At 42.0% G+C, this 27,493-nt stretch overlaps 1 protein-coding gene across 5 annotated transcripts in view; it reads right to left on the bottom strand.

Moving 5' to 3' along the window:
• col14a1b (collagen, type XIV, alpha 1b) overlaps positions 1-27,493 on the bottom strand; it is a 188,057-nt gene that overhangs the window by 114,369 nt on the left and 46,195 nt on the right. For all 5 annotated transcript variants that reach the window (XM_085790906.1, XM_085790907.1, XM_085790909.1 and 2 more), the window contains 14 exons: positions 26,544-26,702; positions 25,645-25,764; positions 23,248-23,412; positions 22,036-22,197; positions 21,450-21,616; positions 20,079-20,205; positions 18,396-18,541; positions 15,255-15,384; positions 9,818-9,957; positions 8,935-9,061; positions 8,686-8,825; positions 6,972-7,104; positions 6,836-6,880; positions 5,773-5,918 (listed from right to left, as the gene is read on the bottom strand). In XM_085790906.1, the coding sequence (XP_085647032.1) occupies positions 5,773-5,918; positions 6,836-6,880; positions 6,972-7,104; positions 8,686-8,825; positions 8,935-9,061; positions 9,818-9,957; positions 15,255-15,384; positions 18,396-18,541; positions 20,079-20,205; positions 21,450-21,616; positions 22,036-22,197; positions 23,248-23,412; positions 25,645-25,764; positions 26,544-26,702 (1,907 nt within the window). The remainder of the gene's footprint in view (positions 1-5,772; positions 5,919-6,835; positions 6,881-6,971; positions 7,105-8,685; positions 8,826-8,934; positions 9,062-9,817; positions 9,958-15,254; positions 15,385-18,395; positions 18,542-20,078; positions 20,206-21,449; positions 21,617-22,035; positions 22,198-23,247; positions 23,413-25,644; positions 25,765-26,543; positions 26,703-27,493) is intronic.

The following is a 27,493-nucleotide window of genomic DNA, read 5'->3' as shown; positions in this document are numbered from 1 at the left end:
ACACATCGTAACATCGTATATGATATATAACGTTATCCACCGCTCAACTGATTGCCTTCTTCGTTAAAAACAAATGCACGCGTTCCTATTGAATAGATCACATGCGTGCTTCACTCCAACATAGATACTTTCTATAAGGTCTGGGACCATTACTTGCAGCATATCGGAGCACACGTTGTCATCTTCCTTTCTACGTGGATTTCCCGATCAGGGATAAATAAAGTTTTTCGAATTGAATTGAATTGAATAAATAGAAAATAACTATTTATTCAATTCAGTAATAATAATTTTACTGTACCTACATGCCCACATTATGCTGTTTTTTTTCTGTTGTCTCTCTCTCAAATTGAATCGTAACTGGACTTGTATTTGTCTAGAAAGACGTTTCACCTCTTATCCAAGGGGCTTCATCATTTTTCTGTCATGTATTTTACGTTTTGAGAAAATGTAATAAAAATATTTTTCAAAAAAACAAAAATAAATGCACATGGCAGGGAGGAGGGTTAGCAAAACATCGGAAAAGCGACCAGACTTGCATAGTTCCCCTTTAAAACTGGATGCTGAAGCAGACAGGAGGAGAAACCAGAACAGTGGTGATGGTGATGTGGTCACGTCGATTCTTACCAGTGAGCAGCTGCGTTTGGAAGCAGCTGTGCAAGGGTGCAAAGATTTACAATCATCATCAAGCATGTGGCTAACTCACTCAAATTAATTAGCAGCAGATATTCCTTATCTGTCCCTACAAGTATTATCTTTGAAGAGGGGGGTGGGGTTAGAGGACGTAGGACTCGTACTGCAGGAGGCTGACAAGGTGTAAAATGAAGAGTGTGAGGAATGAAGTGGAAAGTTACGTCTCTGTTTCTTCAGAAATCTGCTCTCTCTCTTGGTTTGCATCAGTGATGTGTGACGAGTGACGGGAATCTAAATGAAGACGCTCTGGAGTTTTCAGGTAAATCTGAGTGGAGAGTTCAGCCAAACTTTTACTGAACAGCTGGTCGGCACACGAATCAGGAAAGTTTCTGGGATAAAAGCGGTGAAGAGAAAACACATCACAAAGTATTGTGACAGTAAAGATTTTCATTCCCCAGACTGCTCCATCAGAAATGCATCAAAACAAAAACACTCCAGGGACGTTGAGGGGTTTTTTTTTGGACTTTTGGAAAACTCTAAACCGCCACGATATTTACATTGTCACTTAAATTCAGAACATTAAAAAATTCAGATGGTTTTGCTCTCGCTGCAATCAGGCAGGAGGAGACGGCGTGTCCCACATCAGTCCACCTGAGTGCCGGCCCATCACAGACTGGAACCGGATTTAACAAGACACTGGGGAATCGTTGTATCCCGTCCAATTAGAGGGGGAGAGGAGACACACAACTCTCCGTGATGTAACACGTTTGTCATTGTCACACACTTTATGATTTATGGGGGACTGTGTATGTATGTAAATGTTCAAGTTTTCTGTGTGAAGATTCCTGTGTGTCCGGGGGTCACAGAGAAAAGCCGAGAGAACCGGACCGTGGCTGTGGCATCTTGTCCGACATCTTTTCCCTGCGTGTTTTTATGACACTAAATGGATTTTAATCATCGTTTAATCATGTTTGAAAAGCACTTTGCATGTAAACGCTGCGTTAAATCTGCAATTTAATTACATTTTTTTATGATTTGGTTACATCCACAGAGCCAAGTTGCCATTTATAATTTTGTACGAGCTTTATTAGCCGTTTAAGACCAGATTCCATCAGTGAGGATGAGGTGGGAGCGCTGCCATGCAGAAATCAATCGCATGTAAATGAGTTATTTCATTTATTTATTTATTTTTTAATGGCTGGTGTCCGTTCTTCGCCAGCCAAAAAACCACAGAGTGAAACTTGCTTTGAACGAAGCAGAGAGGGGGAACGCTGCCAGTTCCCCCCCTCCCTCAGCTGATAGACATCTAAATGGTCGCAATTGAGTGCAGCACTTGGTGATTCATAACCTGACCGGATTGCCAAACAGAGCTCACAGCTGTTCGCACTTTGATAAGAGATCTCATTTAACAAGTCGTCGGTGGAGCAGCTGGCAGCTCTTTATTGTCACCATGAAAGAGGCTGATGTGGGACCAGTGTCCGCAGAGACACCGCCACTGCCACTGTGGTGACACACACACACAGATACAAACAACAACAACAACAGCAACACACCTGTCAGAGCTTTGATTGACTAAAATATGAGTTTAAGGGATATTTAACACTTGTTAACCTGCCTCGAGAAAAAAGATGGAATTTGTAGGACTGTGTGTACAGTATTTGCTGCCACAAACAGTCAGTTACTAAAAGTTATTGAGTCACTGCACTGGAAATAATACTGTGTATATAACATGCTACTCCTTATATTCCTTTGTATTGCATTACATTATGTATAAAATTGGTTTCTGTTTTATTCTTTCTCTTATTTTTCTATTTGTGTGTTATAGCTTCGTTGCTGTAACACAGTCATTTCTTTTTAAAGGCATACTTCACCCAAAATCCATAATTCATCAATTTTCCGTCCAAAACACACACTATGAAACATCCAGATACCTCCATACTGCTCGTCCGTACTGACCCAAGTGTCCTGAAGCCGCCACATGAAAAAGTTGTTCAGAAAAAACAAATGTGATCTCTGTTTTTAGCCTTGTTGTAGCAGTAGCTCCCAGTGGCTCTGTTGATGTTTATGCACATGTGCGAGATTTGCTGCAAGATGTTCGTTCGTTCGTCAGATCGCAGAGCGCCTGCTCTCCCCGCCACAGAAACAAACACTTTTTCCTTGTTGTGATGATTTCTTTACAAAAACAAACGGTCAGGGAGATATTTTGGACATTACCACTGCACTGCTCGACCGTTTATTTTCAAGAAGAAATCATCACAACAAGGAAAAAGTGTTTGTTTCTGTCTAATTCCGGTTTGCCTGCATCAATTTTAGTCGTGTTTTTTGCTCCCCCCAACACCGGGTGACCATCAGGACAACGAATTTAGGGGTCAAAAATGGCCGGAATTCTCCTTTAATGAAGTATCTTATCTTATCTATAAGTTTATAAGCTGCCAGGATATTTGAGATCCTCAACGGTCATTAAAATGTAATTTTAATTTTAAGTTTTGCATGACAAGTCTAAGTTTTAATTTAGATGCTTCAAGCACTTTTAGTTTCTCTTCGTGTTTGAGTCAGTCGAGCTCAGACAGAGAAACTTATGCACACAAACACATTAAGTAAATGGTCAGTATACAAAAACTACATGGGTTTGTTTTCCAGTTCCTTCTGCCTCTGTGTGTCTCTCCTCCACTGTCTCTGCTGTGGCTCATTAGTGAGAAGAAGAACTACCATTCTCACACTCTCCCTCTCTTTCTTCGTCTTTTTTTCGTGAAACAAACTCTTTGAAGATCTCTGCCCCTGTTCTCATCATCATTATCCTCCTCTCCCTCCTCTCTTCCTCTCGACTCCACTCTGAAGGCCTGCCATCAACTTCAACAACACAGACTTTCTCTCCCCTCCCTCTCTCCCTCCGTGGGGAACTTTAAATCTGAAAGCCTGCCATCATCTTCATCAATAATCTGCCTCCCTCTGTTCAAGACTGACACTTCGAAGGTTTGGCTTTCTTTTCTTCAAATCAACACCCACCTCCCTTTGTTCCTCCCATCTCTCCCCAAACACCTCGTCTGTCTGTCTCCACAAGTCATTTACTGTCCAGTAACAGTCTCAGACTCCCAGACTTCCCCCCCGGCTGCAGATACATCACATCCACCTGAATCAAGTCCTAATTCTTCCCTTTAAGCACCAAATCATTACTGTGGGTTCAGAGACACCTCGGGAAAAAGTGTATAATCATCTATGAGAAGCCCTCAAAGCGCCACTTCAGCCTAATCTACTCGTCCTTCATATATTCAGTTCATGTTCCAAACAGGTGCTCTGACCAAAACACACTGAGTCCAGCCCTCTGAGTGGATCAGATAAGTGCTGGTGCTCAGCGGACCGCAGAGACAGATCTGAATTATGAGCAACCAGAAAGTGTCAGTGGTAAATATAAATTTTTAACTAATGTTTTCTAGTATGGGAACTTGTGGGATTTCACCACTGGAATAAACGGAGACTGCTGTGAATCCACACACTAACCTTAACTCGACTGCAGCGGCTGCCACTCATGAAGGAGCCGGATAGAACTTGCTATTTCACATGAATGAAGCCGGGGTGCTCGGTCATGTTGGCATCGCCTATGGCAGTCACCGCCGGATCGATTCCTGACGGTGCTGAACTTCACTGTGTCTCTCTCTGTTTTTTTTATTTTATTTCATCTATTTTTTATTCGTTTTCTTTTATTAACATACACATACTGTATGTGCCAGCAAACATACAACATAACATAATATGATGAGGGGAGGATTTGGGCATTAAAGGAGAATTCCGGTCATTTTCTAAAAAAAAATCTGAGAAAAATATGTGCAACCCGGACCTAGCTCTCCTCCTGCTAGCTGCGCTACACTGCAGTTAAACAGCGAAGAAATGGGGGCCGTTTTTTAAAACCTGGACCTTATATTCTGGCAAAATATCACTACAAATGCTTTGCTACATCACCCATATAACTTTGGTGTCATTGGGAGTCCTTCCACTTAGATTTAGATCCATTGGTAGACCTTACTAGTCAACTGTCGAGCTCAGGGACTGCTTCCTCTAAATAACACAAAAACATGCCGCGAAACTGGTTCTGTTATTTTAGGAGGAAAAATCTGACAAATATCAATTACAGATCCCTATTTTGATAACAGGCTTTTTCCCATCCAAAATCATTTTTTTCCTCTAAATAAAAAATATTGGTGAAATGAACGAGTTTCGCGGCAGATAATGCGTTATTAAGAGGCTGCATTCTCGGTGCCCCAATCACTCCCACTACATGGATGTACGCAGATCTCGAATGGATCTAAATATCCTGGGAAGGACTCCTAATGCCACGCTATCTGGGTGAGTAAACAACTGTATGTTATGAAAAAAAGGTAAAAATGTCCAGGTTGTAAAAAACGGCACTTCTCCTTTAAAGGGTTTGACTCTCTCTCTATCTTTGCCATCTATATGAAATCACTTCTTACAGTCGACACATAGCTGAGCCATCTTGACCCGTTCTCTTCAAAGCGTCTCTCTCTGTTTAGAAAATACTTCAAAACAAAAGCAGTAATATTTACTAAAAGGCTCTGGGGAGCAACGTTGATGGATTATTCAATTATTCAATAATAATCGAGTTCATCAATAACCTGTTAGGTCACGGTGACATATATCTTTAAACCTTTGACCATCAGAGTGTAATCAGCTGATTCTCGAGTCCAGCTGAACATTGATGCCAAACGTCCTTTGTGTCATTACAGAGTTCATTCATGATCATGAATGGGACAGATGGACAAACAATCTGAGGACAGGACAGCTCTGGTCCTGGTGATCGCTGGTGCGGAGACATAAAAGCTTAATGAGCACGTCCCCTGATCAGCTGTGATCGTCCACATCACTGACACAGATTCTCATCAAACCTCCGGCTCAGAACGGTCTGATGCTCTGAAATGATCCGTTATAGTGTCGCTTCACAACAAAATCAAATTAGAAAAACATAATCCACATCGTTTGATTCATTCAAACTTATCAGTCACAGATGTTGGTGTCGCTTTTGATCCAAACGTCCCTCAGACTGAAGATATGAATGTGACTCACACACTCTCTGTGTCTCTGTGTCTCTGTGTCTCTGTGTCTCTCTGTCTCTGTGTCTCTGTGTCTTACCGTCTCCTCGGCCCGGTCTCCTCTGGCGCTGATGTAGTTCAGTCGATAATGTCGGACGTTTCTGTAGTCGACAGGCTGCCAGGACACCCGCATGCTGAAGGTGGTTTCTTCATCAATCCTCATGTTCCTCACCCCGTAACGAGGAGCTGGAGGATCAGAGGAAGTCACAATCACACCGCGGGTTAAACATCCAATCACCGAAGCACCAAACTGTCACAGTGTCTCATTTTTCCCTCTTGTCATCAGTTTGACATTTAAATTACTCAGCTTTTCAAATTTCATTTTGTTTCAATATAAAACGTTTTCCTGTGAAAATGGATTCTGCATCTTTCATCTGAAAATGAGTTGAAACACCAGCTGCAAACTTGTAATCAGATATTTACTGTGACATTTTCTTGAACCACAATTCTTCCTTTGTCTAATTTAAAAGTTGGAAGATACTTTAACAATCTATTGAACTGTCAAGTTTATTAGAAACACATGCTTAAAAATAAAATTAATGCACCTTTTTTAAAGAGTTTCAACAAAAACTGATCATTATAACCTTCATGCAGGAAGATTATTATTACTGCAGGACTGTTATGTCACACCACATCAGCTTTAGTTGGGTGCACTGAATTGATTTACCCTCATCTTAAACCAAGTATATTTAGAATGTAATTTGCTTTTTGTTAACTTCCTGTTTACATTTCAAACTGAAACACCTCTACTGGATAACACCGACTGCAGAAATCCCACCACGTGTCACTAAACAGTGAAGACTATTTATGCCTGTGAGACTGTTGCTATTATCCATGAAGACAGAAATGAGTTTGTTTTATTGAATCTGAGCTAAATAGAATAAGAAACGTGTAATTCTGCAGACTGATGACCTATAAACTTCAGATACTGGAGAACATAGACATAGTTCAGAAGGTTAGAGGGGAGAGGAGGAGGAGGTGTCAGTATGAACTAACAGATGAAGGATGATGGTCAAGGTCAAACATGAGGAGGAGGTGAAGGACGGAGGAAGAAAGGAAAAATTGACTGTTATTGACCAGAGCAGCTGCAATGAAATATTTACCTGCTGTGGTGGTGGTTGTCGTAGCGACGGTGGTTATTCTTTCAACTGAAAATCAAATAAAGACGATTTAATTGAAACAGAAGGAGTGATTAAATGTGAAGAAACCACGGTGGTGCGGTTGGAGCGTTTCATTCACCTGTGGACTCGACGAGGATCACCTCGTCACTCTCAACCTCGTTCCCGTAGATGGCGGCCAGCAGGACTTCGTACTCTGTGGACGGGCTGAGCTTTTCTATCAGGTAGGTGTTAATGTTCCCGTTCACCATCGCCTGAAAGAACAGGGTCATGATGAACAGATGTTACTGATACAGATTAAAGAAAAGTCAGAGATGAGGTTGAACCACCTGAACAGGTTAAAACTTTTTCTACATCACAACAAGAAACACAACATTTCAGTTTTGCTGTAGTTTATTTTCAGGGAACGATGTGTTTATTTTCATAGGTAAGCACTAAAAGGTGAAGAGGCTGATAACAGGTGAGCTGTTGTTGGGATTAACATCTCTGAGATCATCTCAAACAGAAGCATTTTATCTCCTGTTGTCACTTCTCTTTCGGTTTTTATCTTAATTCAGTCATCTGATACTAGTTTATCAGATCTGAGACGAGTCTGTGCACGTCAACTGGTTCAGATCAGTGTCGTGCTGTGGTAACTCGTCACATTTAGACGCAGAATAAAAAATAGACACATAGTAGATGTGAATCCTTTCACCTAATGAAGGAGATGACAGCTCAGAAAAGAAACAGAGAATCATCATTAACTAAATCAAAAGCCGCTAAGTGTGAGGCGACGGCGCTGGAAAAACAGTGAACTGCTCACTTCAGATTATTCTCCGAGTGAAGGAGTTCAAGTAGCTCAGGATCAAATACACTGTTTCTGAACGAGAAGCTTTCAATTCACCTGAACACCTACACTCGAAGCCTCTCGACCGGTCGTGAAAGAAAGGAACCGCGAACACGGTGAGCCGTGAGGACGAGGAGTTCATTAGCTGAGTGCAGCCTCGAGCAACTGCAACATGGACGAGTTTAACTGAGAGGGAATGAACAGATGGATGGCTGACTTCACCTGCTCACTTGTTTCTTTATAGTTTGTTTAATGTTGTTAGAGGGATAGTTCAACATTTTGGCAAATTAGCCCATTGCCATAATCCCTGTAGTTTTAGGAGTAGGTTCGTTATCTTTAATTGTCGGTGCAAGCTATTTTTAGAACGGCAGAGCAGAACCGCACGCTGCTCAGAGCTACGCTACGGAGGCTCATGGGATTTCTTGGCTTCCCTCATCAAACTCATCAAATACACAATCCAACACCACGCTATGAGTTGTTTTAGAGGTAAATTCATGCAAAACTGCTGATGCGCGTTGCCTTCAGAGGCAGTTTTTCAGCAAGCAGTCTCTTCATTTACCTAGAAAACAACTCTGTCTCATAGTGTTACATAATTATTTCATAGCGTGGTGAATGTGCAGGTCCCAACTTGTCCACCAGAGCGTTTTGGAGTTGTTGGATTGTGTATTTGATGAGTTTGATGAGAGAAACTCTGTAGCGTAGCTCTGAGCAGCTCACGGCTCTGCTCCGCCGTTCTAAAAATAGCTTGCACCGACAATTAAAGGTAATGAACCTACTCCTAAAACTAAAGGGATTATGGTAATGGACCAATTTGCCAAAATGTTGAACTATCCCTTTAACAGTCGGAGGAACAGAACTGGTTCTCTCCTGCAAAGCCTCCAGGTCGATAAACACAACATATTCTGCTTCATCACACTTTTATTAACCTTTTATTAAACTTTTAGAGCCTTTGCTGAGTTTTTTTTTCTTTCTCACTGTCTGAAGACACATATATAGAAACATCACACACCTCCACACTGTCTCCTCCGTCTGTGGGTGTCCAGGTGAGTCGGTACATCACCACATCGGAGGCTGGATGTTGCCATGACACCCTGAAGCTGTTTGTGGAGATGTCGCTGCTCCTCAGATCCAGAGGGTCTGGTACAGTCTCTACACACACACACACACACGGACACACACACAGACTTGGTAAAAACCTGATATATATTTAATTACATCCTTAAATTTGACATTGTGCGTGATGCTGTTGAGCTCCTACTTGTGGTGAAGCTGTTGGTCACGGCCTCGGCTTGTCCCTCGTCATAGAGCGCGAACACACCAACCGTGTACTCCGTCAGCGAGGTCAGGTTTCTAAGCAACCAGGTGGTAACACGGCCGACATCCACCTGTAAAACACAGAAACCACACGGCGGCTGTCAGGTACAGTATTTAGGTTTTCTGACATTTCATAAAAATAAAAAAAAACACATAATAACTTGTGAAGTGAGGCGAGGAGCTGCCGTGTAGAGAGAGAGAGAGATTAAAGTCTGAGTGTAAATAAACGTAACCTGCGGAGTGACAGATCCGTTATCGTCATTGTTGTGTTTACAATGACAGAGGTGCATAAAAGACAATTTAACATAAATTTGTTTGCTCGTAATCCCCAGAGCAGCCTCGCGGTGCGGCGTGCCGACACATCAGCGCTCGCTACCTGTCAGTTCAAAAAGGAAAGGTGGCACCTCACACTGGTGTTTACTGGCATGAGGAAAAAAAAAACACACACACACACCAGCTCAGCAACGACAGTGAGATTTTAAGTGAAGGCTTTTCCTTTTTTTTTCTCTCCAGCATCAATCAGAGTGGTTTCCAGCTGCTCTGCGTGAGCCTCTGTTCTGGATGTGTGTGGGTCATGACGTCTGTGGCGGAGAACAGACTTACACCACAGCTTTATTAAAAGGAAGTCAGAGCTTCAGGGTCCAGAAGAAAACAACAACAACAACAAAAACAACGTCAAACTGCTTAAATCGGCTCTTTACAGTCACCTCTGGCCAGATGTTGCCAGTCTGAACGCAGACAGAGAAGCTGGACTTTGTTTCAAAGTGATGCGAAACAACAAACCCACACACCCTGTTTATTAGCTCAGCTCTGTAACTTCCTCTCACCTCATTGGTCTGGACGCCGTTGGTCTTGACGTACATGATGCGGTATCCTGTGATTTTCCTGGAGGCCGAGTCCCACGTGAGCCGGGCCGAGCTGTGCTCCACGTCCGAGAAGCGCAGGTTCCTGGCCGGGGTCAGCGGCACTGAGGCGGGAGGAGGGAGTGGATGTTATTATGACACAACTGGTTTAGGAGCTTTTTAACCTGTTTTTGATGAGGTGTTAGTCCTGGATGGTGACAACCAGAGAGTCTTCACGAGACACTTGTTTTCCAGCTGTTGTGTTTGGACCAAACCTAGAATCTGTTATGGAAAGAAGCTACAATTTGTCCAAAAAGTGACTCAATGTGTTGCTACGTGCTTTGTTTGAAAACAGATCTAGAAAAGAAAAGAAAACGTCTGATCTGATCTGAGTCTTTCTCAGACATAACAGTATTGATGTATGTGTTGCTAATAGGAACTGATGTGAACTGTCTGGTTTAATTTAGAAACTATGTCCACGCATTGGTTGTTGGTTCTCCTATATACTGTGTATATAATTTCCCTACCGGTATTTATTTTATATTATTGAAAGTGTTTTTATATTGTATTTTATTATATTGCTTGTTTGCACTGAAGGAGCTGCTCTAATTTCGTTATATGGAGTATAATGACAAATAAAAGCATTCTAATTCTAATTCTAATTGTTCTATTGGAGAAATATAAAGTTTGCATTGTGGTTCTCTAATTCCTATAAGTTTGTTCCACACAACATCGTATCCAAGAGTTTGCTGCAGTGCTGCACTGAGACTGTTTTGAAAAAATAACAGTTTTTGTTGATAAACAGTAAAATATTGAACCTCCAACACATTTGTCACAAGTGTTTGAACCATATTTGAGGGGTCATTGCTAAAAAAAAATGTGTTTACGAGAACACTGGCTGATTAAGTGGTTATCTGGATTTTTACTTCTCTAATATAAAACACTTTCCTGCAGATTTGGATTTGTCCCATTGCTGCACGGTTGCACATGAAAAAGGTAATAGAAGTAGTAATGGTGCTTTTTTTTATACTGATTCTAATCAAACACCATAACAAACTTTGTAGCTTCAGAGATTAGTATATACAGTATCTTGATTTCCATGCACCTGTTGACCTCAGCAGGAGAAACTGAGTCTGTGTAAAGGAAGTCTAGTCTGTGCAGGAACAACAGAGCTGCAAGTCATCAGGGATCAGAGGTGGGATGAGTTTTGATTTTCAAAGTGATTTCACACTCACACGTGCTCATGGGGTTTTGAACCGAGGTTACTGGACTTTACTATTTTAATTATAAAGTGGACAAAACCTCATTACATTTCTCACCTTCCCTCAGGCTCTGCCTTAACTTCCTCCTATTTTCTCTCTCTGTCTCCTGGAGGAACTGCAAAGGTTTAAAAAAAAAAAAAGCCTCTTACCCTCACCTTTTTTTTTTATTTAGCTAAGGAATCTCATTTAGTCTCTGAAGCCCGGAAACTTTTCTGCTCAGAATTACTGATCTGTTTTCATTATTTCTTTCTTTTTCTTTTTTTTTTTTTTTTAAATCCTGAATCTCCTGCCATTTCTTCACCTCAATTATACCAGGGGTCAACATAAAGACAAAGCAGCAGAGAGGGAGCGAGGCGGAGAGGAAGAGCAGAGAGGCCCCCTCTTCTCTAACTGGAGGTCGTGCCAGGGTCAGCATAGGAATGAGGAAGATGGGAAATTAAAAAGTTTTGCGATAGGTAAGTCCCCAAAGTTTCCCGATGTAACCGCCTATATAAAAATATCCTGTCCGTTGAATGACTCATTCACTTAGATGTCACTCTGCAGATCAGCAGCAGGACTGCGCCAGATGTCACAGCTGGCAACTTTTCCCCCAGAGGTTTGAAAAAAGAAATGTGAAAGTTTTTATCTCTCACAGGAACTTTTGTCCTAATGAAAGAAACAACAGTGACATAACTGGATTAAACAAGAGAATAATTATGGACATTAAGAAACCAGACGCATCATGTGTAGCAGCTGGTGTTGGGCAGCACATTACTTAAAAGGTTATTAGTTATAGTTACAGTAAGAGTTACTTTCCCCTGAAAGAGTTAGTAACTGAATTACTACATTATAAAAGTAACTAATTAACAGGAAAAGTAACTGCGTTAACTTGCGTTCAGTATTCTATATTCGATAACAAATGAGTTGGTTTGTTCCAGATAAACGGCTTTTTTCCGACTAGTTGATGGACTAAAAAAAAAGTGTATCTAACATCCACTTTAACGGTCCAGTGTGTAATATTTGCAAAGGTTTATTGGCAAATTCATACTACCCATGAATATATTACATTATGTATAAGTGTAGAATCGCTATGAAATAAAATTTGTTTGGTTTTCGTAGCCTTATAATTATTCTTTTATATATACATATAACAAGGGTCTTGCTTTAGAGAGTGTCGCCATCTTGCATCGCCACGTTTGTACGGCAGCCCGAACAGAAAATCCAGCCAGCCAGACAGCATGTTTCGCGAGTTTCACGTGCATAAATAAACCAACAAAGAAGGCAGCGGAAGAAAGAAGGAGAGAGTGAGTTAATAGTTCGCCAGTAGAGAATAGTGAGAAGGTTTTTGAGTTATAAATCTGAAAGTTGAGAGGTGAGAGCGAGTGAGCGCTGCAAACTAGAATCTGAACGCTGGTTATCACGGGTTTACTGCCATTTTACACACTGGACCTTTAACGGGTGTATTATTTTGTGACAGGACTTATTGAGTCAGGTAAGGGCGAGTGAAGGCATATTTCATTGTCAGTAATGGTAACGGGGGAAACAGTCATTTTTTGATTACTCATTACTGGAAAAAGTCGCGCTGTTACCGTCACTTGTAGCAGTGAACTAGTAACAGGGCAAACTGTGACCCGTGGCTGAAGATCGGAGCAGGACAGGAAACCACAACTATGTTCTTCTGACAGAGATCTGCTAATAGATAAACGACTGACTAACAAGAAACACAAACACATCAGTGTCAGAGGAGTTCATGTGAAGACTTTTCTTGCACTTCATGAATGACTTGAATTACACATGAGGACAGATGAACACCAGATAGACAAACAGTAATGGGAGGCCTGAACAAATAAAGGGCTGGACGGGAGGTGGATGGAGGGCAGCACGTCCCGGTCCCGCCTGCAGTGGCTGAGTGAGCGAAAGTTATTTTACCATGAAAACCAATTTCCAGAGAGACCTCGTTCACCTCCCACCATCCCGTCCTTATCTGACCTGCATTCACAGACCCAACAACACAACACGCACCATAAACACATAAACACGCCCTGGCTTAAACCCACAGGCCACAGACCTTAAAGCAGACTTCATAAAATGTTAATTAGTGAGCGTGTTGGCGATCTGGGGGAGGCGGAGGAGCAGAGGTGGGGGAGGGAAAGGGGGGGTGTGTGTGTGTGTGCTCTCATCAAGGCTTCACAACTCTTTAAGAATGAAAGTGAGGTGCAGAAAATAGAAACGGCTCGACGAGGGGGAAAGCAGGGAGCGGGCGACACGCGGCGAGTCTGGCATCGCGGGTTGCCAAGTTCTGACTTGAACACGCTACAGCTGTGCTGGAAAAAAGCTGCGTCGTAACTATAACCAAACACTTTACTTGACTGCAGCAGCTGATTTCACTGATTAGAACGACTTGAAGCCGAGAGAGAGAGTAGAGACAGAGAGAGAGAGAGAGAGAGAGAGTAGCCAATCAGAGTAATGAGCTGCTGTAGTTCCTCTCCTCCTCGCTGCTCGTCCGTGCGAGTCTGATGACACTCCAGAGCTTCAGAAGCTGCTTAAACGTCACAGTGAGGTTTCCAAAAAAAACAAGTGGCTCTTCACACGTAAACAGCCACGTCTTCTGGGAGCGGTGAGCGGCTTTTTTCCCGCTTGCGGAGCGGAGCAGCACACACACAGCACATACACAGCACACACACAGCTGCCGGGTAAATGTAAACGCCCGGCGCTAAATGAGATGTATGCTGAGAGATGGAGCAGCAGGAGTCTGAGTTCAGAGGGTCATAAAAATCTGTCTGGGGTTTAATGAAATTGAATTCCATCAACAGTTAATACATTTCAGTTTCATGGTGATATTCTTATTTACTGTGTTGAGTGTGCATGTGCATGTGTGTGTGTGTGTGCGCTCTGACTTTCAGATATGAACAGTTTGGAGAGAGAAAACATTTTGACTTTCCTGAGTTGAGTTCCTGAAAGTTAAAACGTTAAAGTTTTGATATTAAGGTTGAAATCAGGTTGAAGTGGGGTCAGACAGAGTCATTAACTGGAGTCTGAGTCTTAAATGAGAGTCACAACATCTCTGGAGAGCGAGGACATCTGCACCGCTCCTGACTCTCCTGTATTCAGATTAATCACCCAGTGACCGACCCCTGGACCTGAATCCTCTCTGGTCTCCCACAATCATTTTTCATGTTAACTACTGTACGACTTTTCATTCATTTTACCACAACATACCAAGAGCCTCAGTTATAAAGAGCACGAGTTGTTCATTTCCATTCAAGACAAGTGAAGACTTGTCTTGAATGGAAATGAACAACTAATACTGTACTAAGAAAACCCTCTTTCATTTTACTGCACTCAAACAAATCCTTAAAAACTGACGACTCATAGTGGTTGTTAGTTTGTGTTGTCATATTTATGGAACACATTTGTAAATAATAAGAAAACAATAAACACTTTCAGTTGATATTGTCATGTTTGCTTTTCATTTCCACTTAAGAAAATATTAAATTGACAGTTGTTTGGTAAATATTCATTGTGCTAACGATGTATAACAACACTGTGACACATTTTACATTTTGCAGCTCCTCCTGCTGTTTTGATCTTGCACTCAGCTATAATGTGGTTTTTTGTTACATTGTTATTAATTGTGCATCCCAGATATGTGTGTCTGTGTGTGTATGTGTGTGTAGTTTTGGTCAATATGTGATGCAGTACAGAGTGACCCAGCTCTCAGCCTGGTGTAACAAACATCCATGCTCAAGTATTTGTTAATTGTCCAATTAGAGCGCACATTTAAAGGGTGTAATTATTCATTTTTAGAGAGCGATTGATTGATTGATTGATTAATTAATTAATTAATAGCTTAGTGTAGGGACTTGGAGGCACTGTAGCCACTTTGATGCTACGTATATAGCACGTCACATGTCTGATGTTTGTCTTGTGTTGTATTTTGTTTTGTTTTTTAATGTTTTTTGTAATGTTTTTTGTAATGTTTTTTGTTATGAGAAACACGTTTTTTCTAATGTTTTTGTTATTGTCTGATGTGATATTTTGTTTGATGTTTGTTTAGTGTTATATTGTGTTATATTTTGAAATGTTTTTTTATTTTAGAAGAGATTCTGACAATGAAAAGTACTCAACTCTAGAATGAATTAGCCAATCATTTCAGTGCTGCGTCGTGTGTGTGGACTCACGTGTGGTCTGCTGACTGGTCATGGGGTCGCTGGCCTCCTCTCCGTACATGGCGTAAACCGTGACTGTGTACTCGGTGTCAGGTGTCAACCCTTCCAGCTCCACCTCCGTCACCGAGTCCGCCACCTTCACCTGCACACACACACACACACACACACACAGCATGAAGGTATGTGCCTTCAGCAGAAAGGAGATGCTGTGTTTTAAGTAGACGTCCTTATCTTGTCCACGTCGCTCATCTATCTGCCCTTTATTTATCTGTCGTATCATCTCCACCTCGGCGTATATCTGCTCCTCCATCATCCCTCCGTCCTGCTCAGACAGGCACGGCACCAGGCTGTGATTACATAAGGTGATTTCTGAATGTGGCTTTTGCCCCTTTTTCCTTTTCCATTCAGCAGGTGGGACGAAGCCGGCTCCTCTAAACTATGTGAGTCATGTTCTGAGCTGCGACACACAGCGAAGGTTGGATGATGAAACTCTGGTTTCTTGAGCACCTGAATCCCTCGTCTCCCAGAGAGAGAGAGAAGGAGAAGGAGAGCGGCTTCTCTCTTTGACTTCTTTTCCTTTTTTCCCCCCTGTTTCTCACTTGAGCTTTGTGATGTAGAAGTAAACAGGATTTTTCTAACTGATCACAGTCTGATGCCAGATCAGCGGCTGGTGCTTTGATGATTAACTCCACCAGACTACAGCTGCTAACCCGAACTTCACCATCTTTCACCTCTCGCCAATGACAACACGGATGTTAAAAAAAAAGAAAAAGAAAAAAAAAGCTGGCGGAACGGAGGCTCTGACAAATGTTTGTCCATCTGCTCCTCTTGACGACTCATCCAGTAAATAAATTGTTTTCATTTTGAAGCCTCAGAGAAATTCTATGTTGTCAAACCGGAGTCATACTGATGCAAGTAATGCAAAATGTTAGATATCTATTACTTACTTGTCGTATGTTATGGATGTTTTGGAATCTGAATTGCAGCGTGAAACGGATCAGCTAACGTTAGATTATTATGTAAACTACCAGTAGGCCTGTTCAATTAGTCTATTTTAAATCTTCTTTTTTTTAATCGTTATTTAGTTTGGACAATGTTAAAAACGTGTAAATCGTAAAAACGATTTTTCGCTTTACTGCCTCCTTCCTCCCATCTCGCACTCCCCATACACTGTAAACAAACATGTCAGTGTTCCCTAAGGCCAGCGAGGATTTAGTTGCCGAAATGGTGCGGCTTCAACACTCCCCGTTGTAAAGTCTGTCTAAAGCCCGTGGCAGTTAAAGATCACAGCACAACAAACGTATAATTAAAAATAGCATATTTGAAATAATTTCTTTGCCTTTTGTCATTTCACTAAAAAATCGTAATCGAAAATCGTGTTTTGAGAGAAGAAAATCTGGATTTTATTTCTGGGCAGCCCTGATGTGAACAGAGAGAAATATCCCTCTGGTCGTCCCTGGTTCAGGTGATGCAGCAGTCGGCGACATGTTGATACAAGATGCAAAGATACAAACACACACATAATAAAAGTTGGGCAGCTGAATCAGGCTGATAGGAGGAGCCAACATGACGTGAACAGTTTTCATTAGGCTGAAAAAAAAAAAAAACTGTGGCTGTGAATTCACCTACTGTTTGACCCCAATTAAAGTTTTAACTGACCACCTGCGTCTCAGGAAAAAAAAAACCTCCGTTTGTGTAAAAGCGGGGACAGAGAGGAAGCTGTGGACAGAGCGTGTAAGCGGCGACGACTCGAGTCTTCAAAGGCAATTCCAATCAAACTCTGACCCAAAATCTCAGTCTGTCTTGGTTTCAATCTGCATGGCAGCACACAGACAGTCTGTCAGCTCTGCTCTGATCCAGTGTGGACGGAGCCACTTTACCATGTCAGACCGGCCTGGACCGGACTCTGGCTCCATCCCCGACGCCGAGTCCCCGAACGGCTCCGCCAGTGGCAGCCATCGGAGCGCGAGGCGGCCAAGCCGAGGCTCTGACAGCAGCAGCACTGTCTCGGCGCCAGGCTTATCCTCGCCACTGGAAGGCATCCATCCTGATTCTTAATTCCTTACTAAGTTGTTTTTATTGCTTTCTGCCTGGAGGGGAATGTGACGGCAGACGTAATGAGGTCTAATGGGAAAGGAGAGGATACAGACGGCTGGCTGTGCCCTTCAAAACCTCTTCCCTCCACCGCGCCGTACGTCCCAACGTTTACCTGTGGAGGATCTACTGTCTGTGTTTGAGTCTTGGTTCTGTAGTTTAGTTGTCCAGGGGTTTCACACCTGTTTGCTGATGCCCACACATGGTTGTTCTGTTTTTTAATATTCAGTTGTTGTTTTCTCTTCAATCTTCAGCACCACAGGTTGATACAGTAGTTTTTCTTGTTGCTCTTCTTTGCTGTGAGTGATTTGTCATTCTTTTCTTCTCTTTTCGAGTTATACTGAACAGTTCCTCAGGGTTTATTGTACTTCACTATGCCGCCACCAAAAGCTGTACTTTCCTCTTTTATTATTTGATTTCAAACTTTCCTTTCTTCACCATCAGAAGAAACTTTGTCTTCCTGGAAACTTCTGACGAGTTTTCCTCTTCTCCACCAATTACTAACTGCACGTCGTCTCTCTCTGTTGTTTTCCACTCTCTCTCTCACCTCTGTCTTATCTCTCTTACTAAGCATCATAAAAGTATAAAGGACGATTGCTTGCTATGCACAAAGTGGGGGGGGAAATAATAGAAACACCACATGAAAGAAACTGTTTTACCTTGAAGAAACTTAATTACAATTACAAAGGCATCTATACAGGTCAGTTTTATTCATTTGGATGCCAATTAGCAGTGTGTGTCAGCTCCGACAGCCACCAGCTCGAAATAGACACGTTCAAAGAAACGTCAGGTGGTGGACAGAGTTTCCTGTGGCCGAAGAGACAAAATAACAAACTGCAAACAAAACGAAAAACTTGACCAGATAAACCTCATGTCGGCTCTTTAACAGTTCCACATGTAACTATAATAACAATCTGTTCAAGTTGTCAGACGCTAAACCGTCTCTGCCTCCTGTCCTGCTGCACGTTACAAGGTGTTTCAATTATTTTCTCAATGCCAAGAAGATTCTACTTCCCCCACACACACACAAACACACACACATAAACACACACTCCTCACCTCCTTCTCATCTGCAGGGTCTCCCTCAGTCAGCGGGGCGTAAAGGATCATGTACCCAGAAGCCCCGGCGGCGGTCTTCCAGCGGACCCTCATGGTGCTGTGAGTGATATCGAACAACTCGAGGTCGTTCACCATCGGCAGGGCCACTGTGACACACACACACAGAGTTATGTTGCTATGAGCCTAATCCACAAACATAACACGTCCCATTGTATGTTGATTTTTTTTAAAAAGCAAATAATTACTTATACATATTTGTGAATGAATAATTAATGATATAATTCATCAGATATTTTTATATCAGAACAAAAGCAAAAAGAAAAACAAACATAAATCACCAGATAAATGTTTCCTTCCTCCTTATGATAAATGAATTTTATTTCTGTTAATCTAATTATAGTCATTCACTTATTACTCTGATATAATTTCTCATCCTTTGTTTTCAGTGAGGCACAGACGTGAAGCAGCTCGGTGTTTAGCTTCACGTTTCATTTGCTGCCTTTACCCAGACAGCCCGGCGAAGCAGCATTGGCAGCTTATAGCAGCAGCCAGACCCCATTAACTTTGGTACAAGGTCGACTGGCAACTTAGCATTCATCCTCCACCGACAGGGAGGAATTCCCCGTCATCCATCAGCGCCCGGCGCGCGGCGTGCGGCTGGAGGAGGCCCGAGACTCCCCGCCAGGCTCCGGTTCAGTGTCTCAGCCGTCAGGATGAAGCCTCGGGCAAACGCAACCAGAATTAGAGCTTCACCACGGGCGTCCTGTCGGGAGGTGGAGGATCAGGGCTCCGATGCATAATGGAACACCTGCGTAGCTTTTATGGCCCAGAATCGCTGTCTGTCTGCTGCCGGAGAGGGACACGGATCTGCTGGTCGATCAGAGATGCTGCAGCTCAGCCACGAGAGCGTGTGTCCTCTGGTGAACTGAGACAACAGACCATAGGCTGCTGCTTTCAATCCTTCAGTTGCTTCAGAGCAAACAGGAGAGTTTAACCCCAAGAAGAAAAAATAAAACATTCAAATAAAAGCTCCGGTTGGGGGACGCATTGATTTTTCTCTCTCTGACTTCAGTTTAGTGGTTTTTGTGTAGTTGTTGTTCTCCTGTTGATACCTGGTCATGGACATCGACAGTGTGATGTTCTAGTGCTGCAGCTCCAGCGGAGTCTGACAGCCTAAAACGTTGCAGTAATCTGCAGCACTAGCAGAGAAGCACTCGTCTTTTCTTGAGCAAAAACAAAAGGCCAGAACAGAGGTTGAGAGAAAGAAACATGAGTGGGAGACAAAAGATAAGTGGTCGCACTGAGATAGAAGCGACAAGTCCTGTTAAGAAGCCATTAAGACAGTGGTTCCCAACCTTTTTTGGCTCGTGAGCCCATTTTGACATCACAAATCTCGATTTATATTTCGAGAAAGTGAAAGAATAGAATACGGTTGTTTAAGCTTGTGTGTGGTGTTTTCAATCATAATTATAAAAAGAATAATAATTATTTTTATCAGTAATTTTCAGACGACCCCATCTGAATTCCAGGCGACCCCACGTGGGGTCCCGACCCCAAGGTTGGAAAACACTGCATTAAGAAGTCAGGGGAACTACGTAAATCAGATCTTAACTTCTCTTTTTTTTTAATTAAATATCATCCAAACCCATGTCTTTTTATATTCTTATAAACATATGAACTTACAGGTGGTAGCACTTCCTCTCAGCGCCTCGCTGGCCGAGCTGCGGTAGACGGCGAAGACAGCCACCTGGTACTCCGTCAGAGAGTTCAGGTAGGTGAGCTCCACGCTGTTGTCTGTGCCCTGAACCACCTTAAAGAGAGATAAGACTATATAAGACCTTCCAGCATTATTACTTATTTATTTTGCAATGTTTTTACGCAAGTCTTTTTCTGATAATGCTGGAAAGACGAGTCATCTCAGGTCGCGGCAGATCAAACAAATATGTTTGACATGTTCATTATTGTGAGTCGTTTTATCCGTCTGCTCCGGAGTGTAAATGTCACCTTCGAAATTTTAGAAGTATCTTTAATTAGCTCAGATCTTGTTCTTGTACAAACAGCGGCGCTTTGTGTGTCAGAAAGTATTAAAAATCCCAAAAAGCCTGCGCATTGTAAGGTTGGAAATGCACCACATGTTGCTGTAGGCATTCAGCTCCTCTCCAAAGAGATTTAAATTGAGTGTAACTAGATCAGATTAGCTTTGATGAAACCTCAGTTTTCCTTGTGGGGAAACTGGGCCATTCCAGCTGCGAGTTGTAATAAACATCAAAGAGAAACTGGATAAAAATAAGAGTGAACTGTATAAACATAAATACAAACTCAGAGAATTACAGCACCGCGCATCTGTGTGGTTATATAAGCAGGGAGACTTCCAACGAGGCAGAAATCAATCCGACGCACAGGTTATCGAGCGGCTGGAGACGTATGCAGTTTGAGCGCCTGAGGAGGGGAAAACCTAAAACATACATGTGTGACAATGGAGATGTGATTTTTCCCTGCTGCAGTCACCCACTTAAAGGGTAAATCAATGTTATTGGCTTCATTTGTTCCCTTACAACAGTAATAAGCCTCAGGTATTAGCAAAAATATTACCTTTTACTTTTAATTTCTGGTTTATCTTCACCACAGCGTGATCAGCTAATTGCCAATTCCGCAGAATTATTTCCATTTAAAATGTAAATCCCCTTTAACAGATGAATGTGAGTCGTGGAACTGACCCTCAAAGAATTAGCTGAGCAGCGTTAATTAAAACGCTGCCATTATATCAGTATCTTGGCATTTTGTTTGCTCTGTGCTGGAAAATGAGCAGCGTTGGACCAATTAAGATGACAAAGCAAAATCCCCCCTCGTCATTGTTTGGAGCCAGAGAAAATGATGAACTACTTAAAGGAAAGTTGCATTAAGTTAATATGTTTTTCAGTGAAATGATTGGACCGTAGCGTCAACTGGAAATCCATGATGTTACGAGAGTCTGAGTCTGACAAAACGACATATAAAGAGATAAAATAATCATCATTTCCATCAATGCATCTGATAAAGAACTGAATCGGGTACTTTTTCTTCTGGCTGTCCTCCGCTGGCGGGGTAGTAGACCACGCGGTACTTCTCCACCTCCCCCGGCGCGTGGGTCCATCTCACCCGGAAACTGCGAGCTGTGATGTCAGACGTGACCAGGTCGCGGGGAGGAGCGACGGCGGCAGGAGGAGGGGCGGGTTCTCCACCTGCAGAGGAAACAGATGCTGCATCTGCTCTGTTTGATTCATATAAACAGTGGACCAGTGAAAGTCTGAGTTTCTGTTGACATCAGCCTGAAATAACCACATTTATGTCTAAACTTGTTTTTGCTGAATCAGAAAATGAAACGTGTAAAATCCTGCGCTGCTATTTCCAGCTGCATGTGAGTTTATTTATACCTGTAATGAAGGCGGCGCCGCGGCATGACTCGGATCGCTACATTATATTAGTTGGGGACTTTGTTTTTATTGCTTGGGGATCTCCTGTACTCATAATTATAACCAGCGGCATCAACAGAGTAATCACAGTGAAGCTGTCTGAGCTCTATCTGCGGCTCCAGCCCTCGTGTGTCACGGCCGCCATTACCACCGCCACCGCCGCCGCTGAACGAGCTGATGTTTCAAACCTTTAAGCTGCTTGTCGAGCTGATCCACTCGGTCGCACACGGTCTTGGTGAGACTTTCCACAATCTCGCTCATCACGCTGAAGTCTGCCACGTTGTAGACGTGAGTCTCCTCGGGAGGAGAGGCGATGGCCTTCAGCTCGTTCTCATCAGCGTTTTTCACACCTAGAGAGAAAAAGAGAGAGAGAAGGGGGGACATAATGTTGATTTTTTTTTAAAAAGGCTAAATAATTTGTCAGACTTTGAAATGTGCCCCATCCAAATCAATTCCTTATTGAGGAACAGCTTTCTGCTGAAACCATCCACAGACAAAACTCCACTAACTTAATTTTAGAGGCTTTATGTCGGATGCCTGATGTGACGTGAAAATCATTTTCGCGGTCGTCCTCACACAGATTCTTTTGTCAGAAGTTATAAATCGGCACAATCACAGACTGAAACTTGTTACAGGAACATAATTGTGCTGCTGCTCATTTCACCCCATTAAGATTGATCCCTTCCTTCCACTCGTATATTAGTTTGAGTTCAGGTCCACACATTATAAACATCGACTAATAGAGACTTGTAATCAATCACAGTCAACAATTAGTCATGTTTATGTTTCATCAGTGATGCAACTGGTGATTCATTTCGTTATTGACCGAGGTCTCGATGATGATGAAGTTCTCCTTTCATCTATCCTCAGAGGACTCATTTAATATGATCAACAATTAAATAAAACTCAACAGGTTGGGTTATAATCATATTACATATGAACAGCAGCAATTTGAGAAAGAGTTTAGTTTTCTTGTCTGATGAATAAATGAAATGATCAACCCCATGAAACCCAATCAAACTGCTGGAAACGCTGATGAATCAACTCACTGTGTCAACAACGACTGTCACATAACAAAGCCGAGCCTGTTGTGAAAACTCTGACATGACCCAGCGACAGGACAGACACTAACTGTACTGTGAGGGTGAGCAGCCTGGACAGCTTCACACAGCAGTGAAGAAAAATGTAAATGTTTATAAGGTTTTGTTTTTGTGATTTAGAGAATCAAACACAGTGGATCAAAAAGATAATTAAAGAGAAACGATAGATAAAGATATTAAACTGAGCATCAGATGACAGCTCTTTGGCTCCGGCAGTTCTACTGAAAATTTAATGAAGCATCTTCTCATTGAGACGTTAACTGGATTATCAGCATTAGTGTTAGTGTTGGTGGGTCGTACCGATGGCGAACAGCTCTATCCCAGCTTCCCTCAGGCTCTGCGCCGGGGGGATGACATCGTCCTGGGACTTCCCGTCGGTGATGAGGATTCCTATCTTGGGAACGCCGGGTCTGGATCCGGACTCTGGTTTGAAGCTGTTCTCCAGGATGAAGGTCAGAGCCAAACCTGAGCAGACACACAAAGTCAGGACAGAGAGTGACACAGACATGGTTATAATTAACAACACAACAACTCCTTTAACAACACAATGACAACAAGCAGACGTTGCTCTGACCCTAACACCAAAAAAGATATGATATGATATCCATAATGATGAACACTAGTTAGACACTGCCGAGGTTGAGAGAGAAACATTAGAAATTTAAAATAATTAATATTTGGTGATTGGTTATATTTGTTTATTTTGAACTTGCGCTGCACTAAGACTCGGTTTGTTGAGTTTGTGTGAGTGTTAGTGTTGTGTCAGGGTGTGCTTTCTACTGTATGTTGTATTTATGTACATGTGTGTTGAAATGATTATGTGTTCAATGTAATACAGACTGTGAAAACAAATATTCCCCTGTGAGGCAATAAAGAATGAATCTGAATCTGACTTTGTGGCTCAAAATGTAAAACTATGCGTCATATCACAGTATAGAAGACAAACACCTGAAGACATACAGAATCTGAGAATAAAGAAGACATGAAATCTCCAAATAAGAGACTATCAAAAGGTGAAATCTATTAAGTCTGTTAGATTATAGTATCAAAATCCAGATAAAAGCTAAATGTGAAACAGTGAAAAGCCCTGAGGAAAAATTACAGCACATTAAAAATCATTCAAAATCAGTCACGATGTGCAGTCGCCTGGGATGTAACACCTTCTTGTATTTTGTGATCCTTGTTTTGACATGCTGTGTTATTCATTCGTTGCAGAAAGTGACTCTCACCGTTGCAAATGACTGACAGCAGAAAATTAGAGCCACTTATTGTAGTTTTAAAAGAACAGTTGTAATAGTACGGTAAGTTTAGTCCGGGCTGACAGCATGATTGCGCTCACAGTTCCAGTGACGTGCAGCGACGACAGCTCATACGGCTCAGAGTGTCACGATCAAGGACTTAATGAACGCGATGGGTTTAAAGTGTCATCGTTAGCTCTGACGAGGTTTTAGTCTAATGAGCGTGTTAACATAACCAGCAGCTCCGTTCTGACGCGTCCATAAATGACATACACTAAGTGACATTGTTCCTCAGCTGCTACCAGATGGTTTTGAAGCCCTGAACGCTGATTCAGCTTGTTGACCAACACGAGGAACAAATCTGTTAATCACAGTCGATATGAAGTCAAACAAAGATGTTCGCTGCACTCATTCAATCAGTGAGTCACACACGAGTTACTCATAGAAACAGTGAATCACCTTTTTGTGTTTCAATCTGTCAAATGTGTACTGTGACGTTTGTAGCACCACATTAGTGCTGCCTTATGTAATAATGTAATAAATTCTCACATCATGATGTAATGACGCTGCATTTTATAATAATCTGCCACATTTTGTAATAAAATCCCTGAACGCAATATGTAATAAACTTCAGTGCATTTTGTAATAAGTTGTTACATACTGCACCCAATTATTACATTTTATTCATTAAAAAAAGTGCAATACCCACATTGATGCATTATGTAATAACTTATTACAAAATGCGGCAACGTTTATTACATATTGCGTTCAAGAATTTTATTACAAAATGTGCCGTTATTACATAAAGAGGTGAAAATGTATGACATTACTACATAATGCGGCATTATTACATAATGTGATGCTACAACGTTGCATTTTTTAGATAATTCAAGAGGTGTTTTTCCCAACACAACTTTAAAATCTGAAAATACAGAAGATATACTATTATTAAGTTTTGCAATTGCTAATATTAGCTTTAAATGTTATTCACTTACCAGACACACAAGGAGCTTCACCCATTGTGAGTTTATCACTTCCAAACTGTAGAAAATTTGCACGTTCTAAAAGTTCTGACTGAAAATGTAGTTGTGACGATCAATAAGATTCAATCTGAGCTGCTGCTTGAATAAACTCAGCCTCTTAACGACGGCTTGGCTTTAAAGTCAAAGATAAAATTCAAACAGCAACACGAGCTGTGTCATTGTTTGGAATAAAATCACTCTCCTCCATGACACCAGTGGAGCTGCTGCTAATTTTACATTTCATCAGCTCAGCGCCCGCTCAGGTCACAAACATATTAACGCTGAATTTCAATGAACTGCGCTACAGTGAAGCCACTAAGCTGAGGTGGAGGCCTGGCTTTGGTCCAAGACAACTTTAGACCGTTATCTGTTGACTGTGATGTGTGCAGAGGAGCGGAATAACCAGAGCCAGGCTGAGGCTGCAGTCGGCGGCGTACCTGTCAGAGTGTTTCCTCCTTTATACGGCAGGTTCTTCACAGCATCGATCACAGACCCTTTGGTGGTGTGAGCGTTGAGATGCCATTCGATTCTGGGATCTCCGCTGTACTGAGCCAGGCCTGCACACACACACACACACAGACACACACACAGAGACATGTTAGGATGAATTGTAGCAACACTGCTGCAGTCGATGGCTGCAACATTGCACACAAAAACTATTTTTGCTTTGCAGTTGATACACAGTGGGGTACAAAAGTCTGAGTAACCTTCCCATTAGTCTCAGTGTACATTCCCTTATAATCCAGGCTGATGGATTTGGCATCTTTGAAAACTTTGGGGTTTCAATTACGAATTAAAGGGACAACGAGGAGTTTCTTTTTGCTTATAAAAAGTCTCACGTTAATGTGGATGAATCTACGCTACCCACACTTGTTAATGGGCCCATTTTCGATAAATATATCGTTTTGTCTCTATCGTTATTTTGTTATTATTAGTGGTGGCGGAAATGCTGGGCGAGCCAACCAGCGTTTCTTTACTTTCGGTTTCGTGGCGAGTCATGAGAATAACGCAGCCGAATCGCCGTTTATGGTCGGAACTACAGCGGTATGTGATCGTCTTCGAACCTCTGACTTTAATTCTTGATGAATGAAAACATGAGTCTGTCTTTCGCCGGTCAAAGAATTTCACGGTGCGCGCGGAGGCTCATAAATGTAGTGTGAAAACGCTTCGCTTTTCCAAAACTCCTCGTTGTCCCTTTAAAAGATCATTTTGTAGCTTCAAACTCTGTTTAGTCAACAGATTTGAGTTTTAAACACTGTAAATGTTTAGATTCTTTAATAGGATGCATCTGATTGGTCCTTAGTACAGCGAGAGTCATGAAGGTTTTCCTCCTCACCGATCCGAGTCTTGTCAAACTCCACAGAGAAGGCCCGGACCAGGTTTTCCAGAAACGTCCTGACCAGCCTGAAGTTGATGCGACCGATACTCCAGGAGCCGTCCACCAAAATGACAATATCAGCTATGGCTGGAGTCTTACACAAAAACCCGCTTTCATCTAAAAAGACACACACACAAACAGAAACAAAAAATAGTCACATGCAACATAGTGAAATTTATGAAACAGAGTGAGTAAGAAAAAAAAAAAAGAAGTTTTGGCAAAATTGTGGTGTGAAATCATTCTGTATTAGAATGAATGACCACAATGTTATGTATGAACCAGATTTTAAAAACAAGGGATGTAAAACATGCACACAGATTTTTGTGCAGCCTACAGCAGCTCACATGATAGATCTGCAGTGGTGAAAGTAGGACAACTTGATGTGCAGCTTCTGTCCCAAAGTATTACAAAGTGTTTCATTAATTCTAATTCAGTTCAACACAGTATAATTAAACCCTAGAGGAGCCAGGCACTTAGTTTTAGCAGATGAAAAATAACAGCCCACTCTGTTGTTTGTCTCAACAGTTTACTGGGTGATAAAACAGACCACACTCTAATGAGGCAACAGCAGTTCCTTTACAAAAGCCCGTCCAGTAGTACATAGTGAGCCAAAGGCCAACCGAATTAGGAAACAACCATATTTCTATCAGCCAATTATCCTTCACAAGGAGATTTGGGAACCTCTGAGAGCTTGTATTGCTGTGGAGTCATTGGTTGCTGGTTTTTAATCACCATCGACCCAACAATAAGAATTAGTAAATGCTGCCAAGATGCATCTGAGCAAGACATAAAACTCTGAGGAGCCAAGCTGCTAGAGCGTTGATGCACCGGGAAGAAACATACCACAGTATCATCAGTTCTCAGGGAGTCTAACTTCACATATCAATCACTTCAGCGCCCGTCTTCGA

Source organism: Trachurus japonicus, chromosome 11 (assembly GCF_045865225.1).
Source record: "Trachurus japonicus isolate A0001 chromosome 11, Traja_1.0".
In the NCBI taxonomy this organism is placed as follows: Eukaryota; Metazoa; Chordata; class Actinopteri; order Carangiformes; family Carangidae; genus Trachurus; species Trachurus japonicus.
This window is presented reverse-complemented; position numbering and strand designations above follow the sequence as displayed.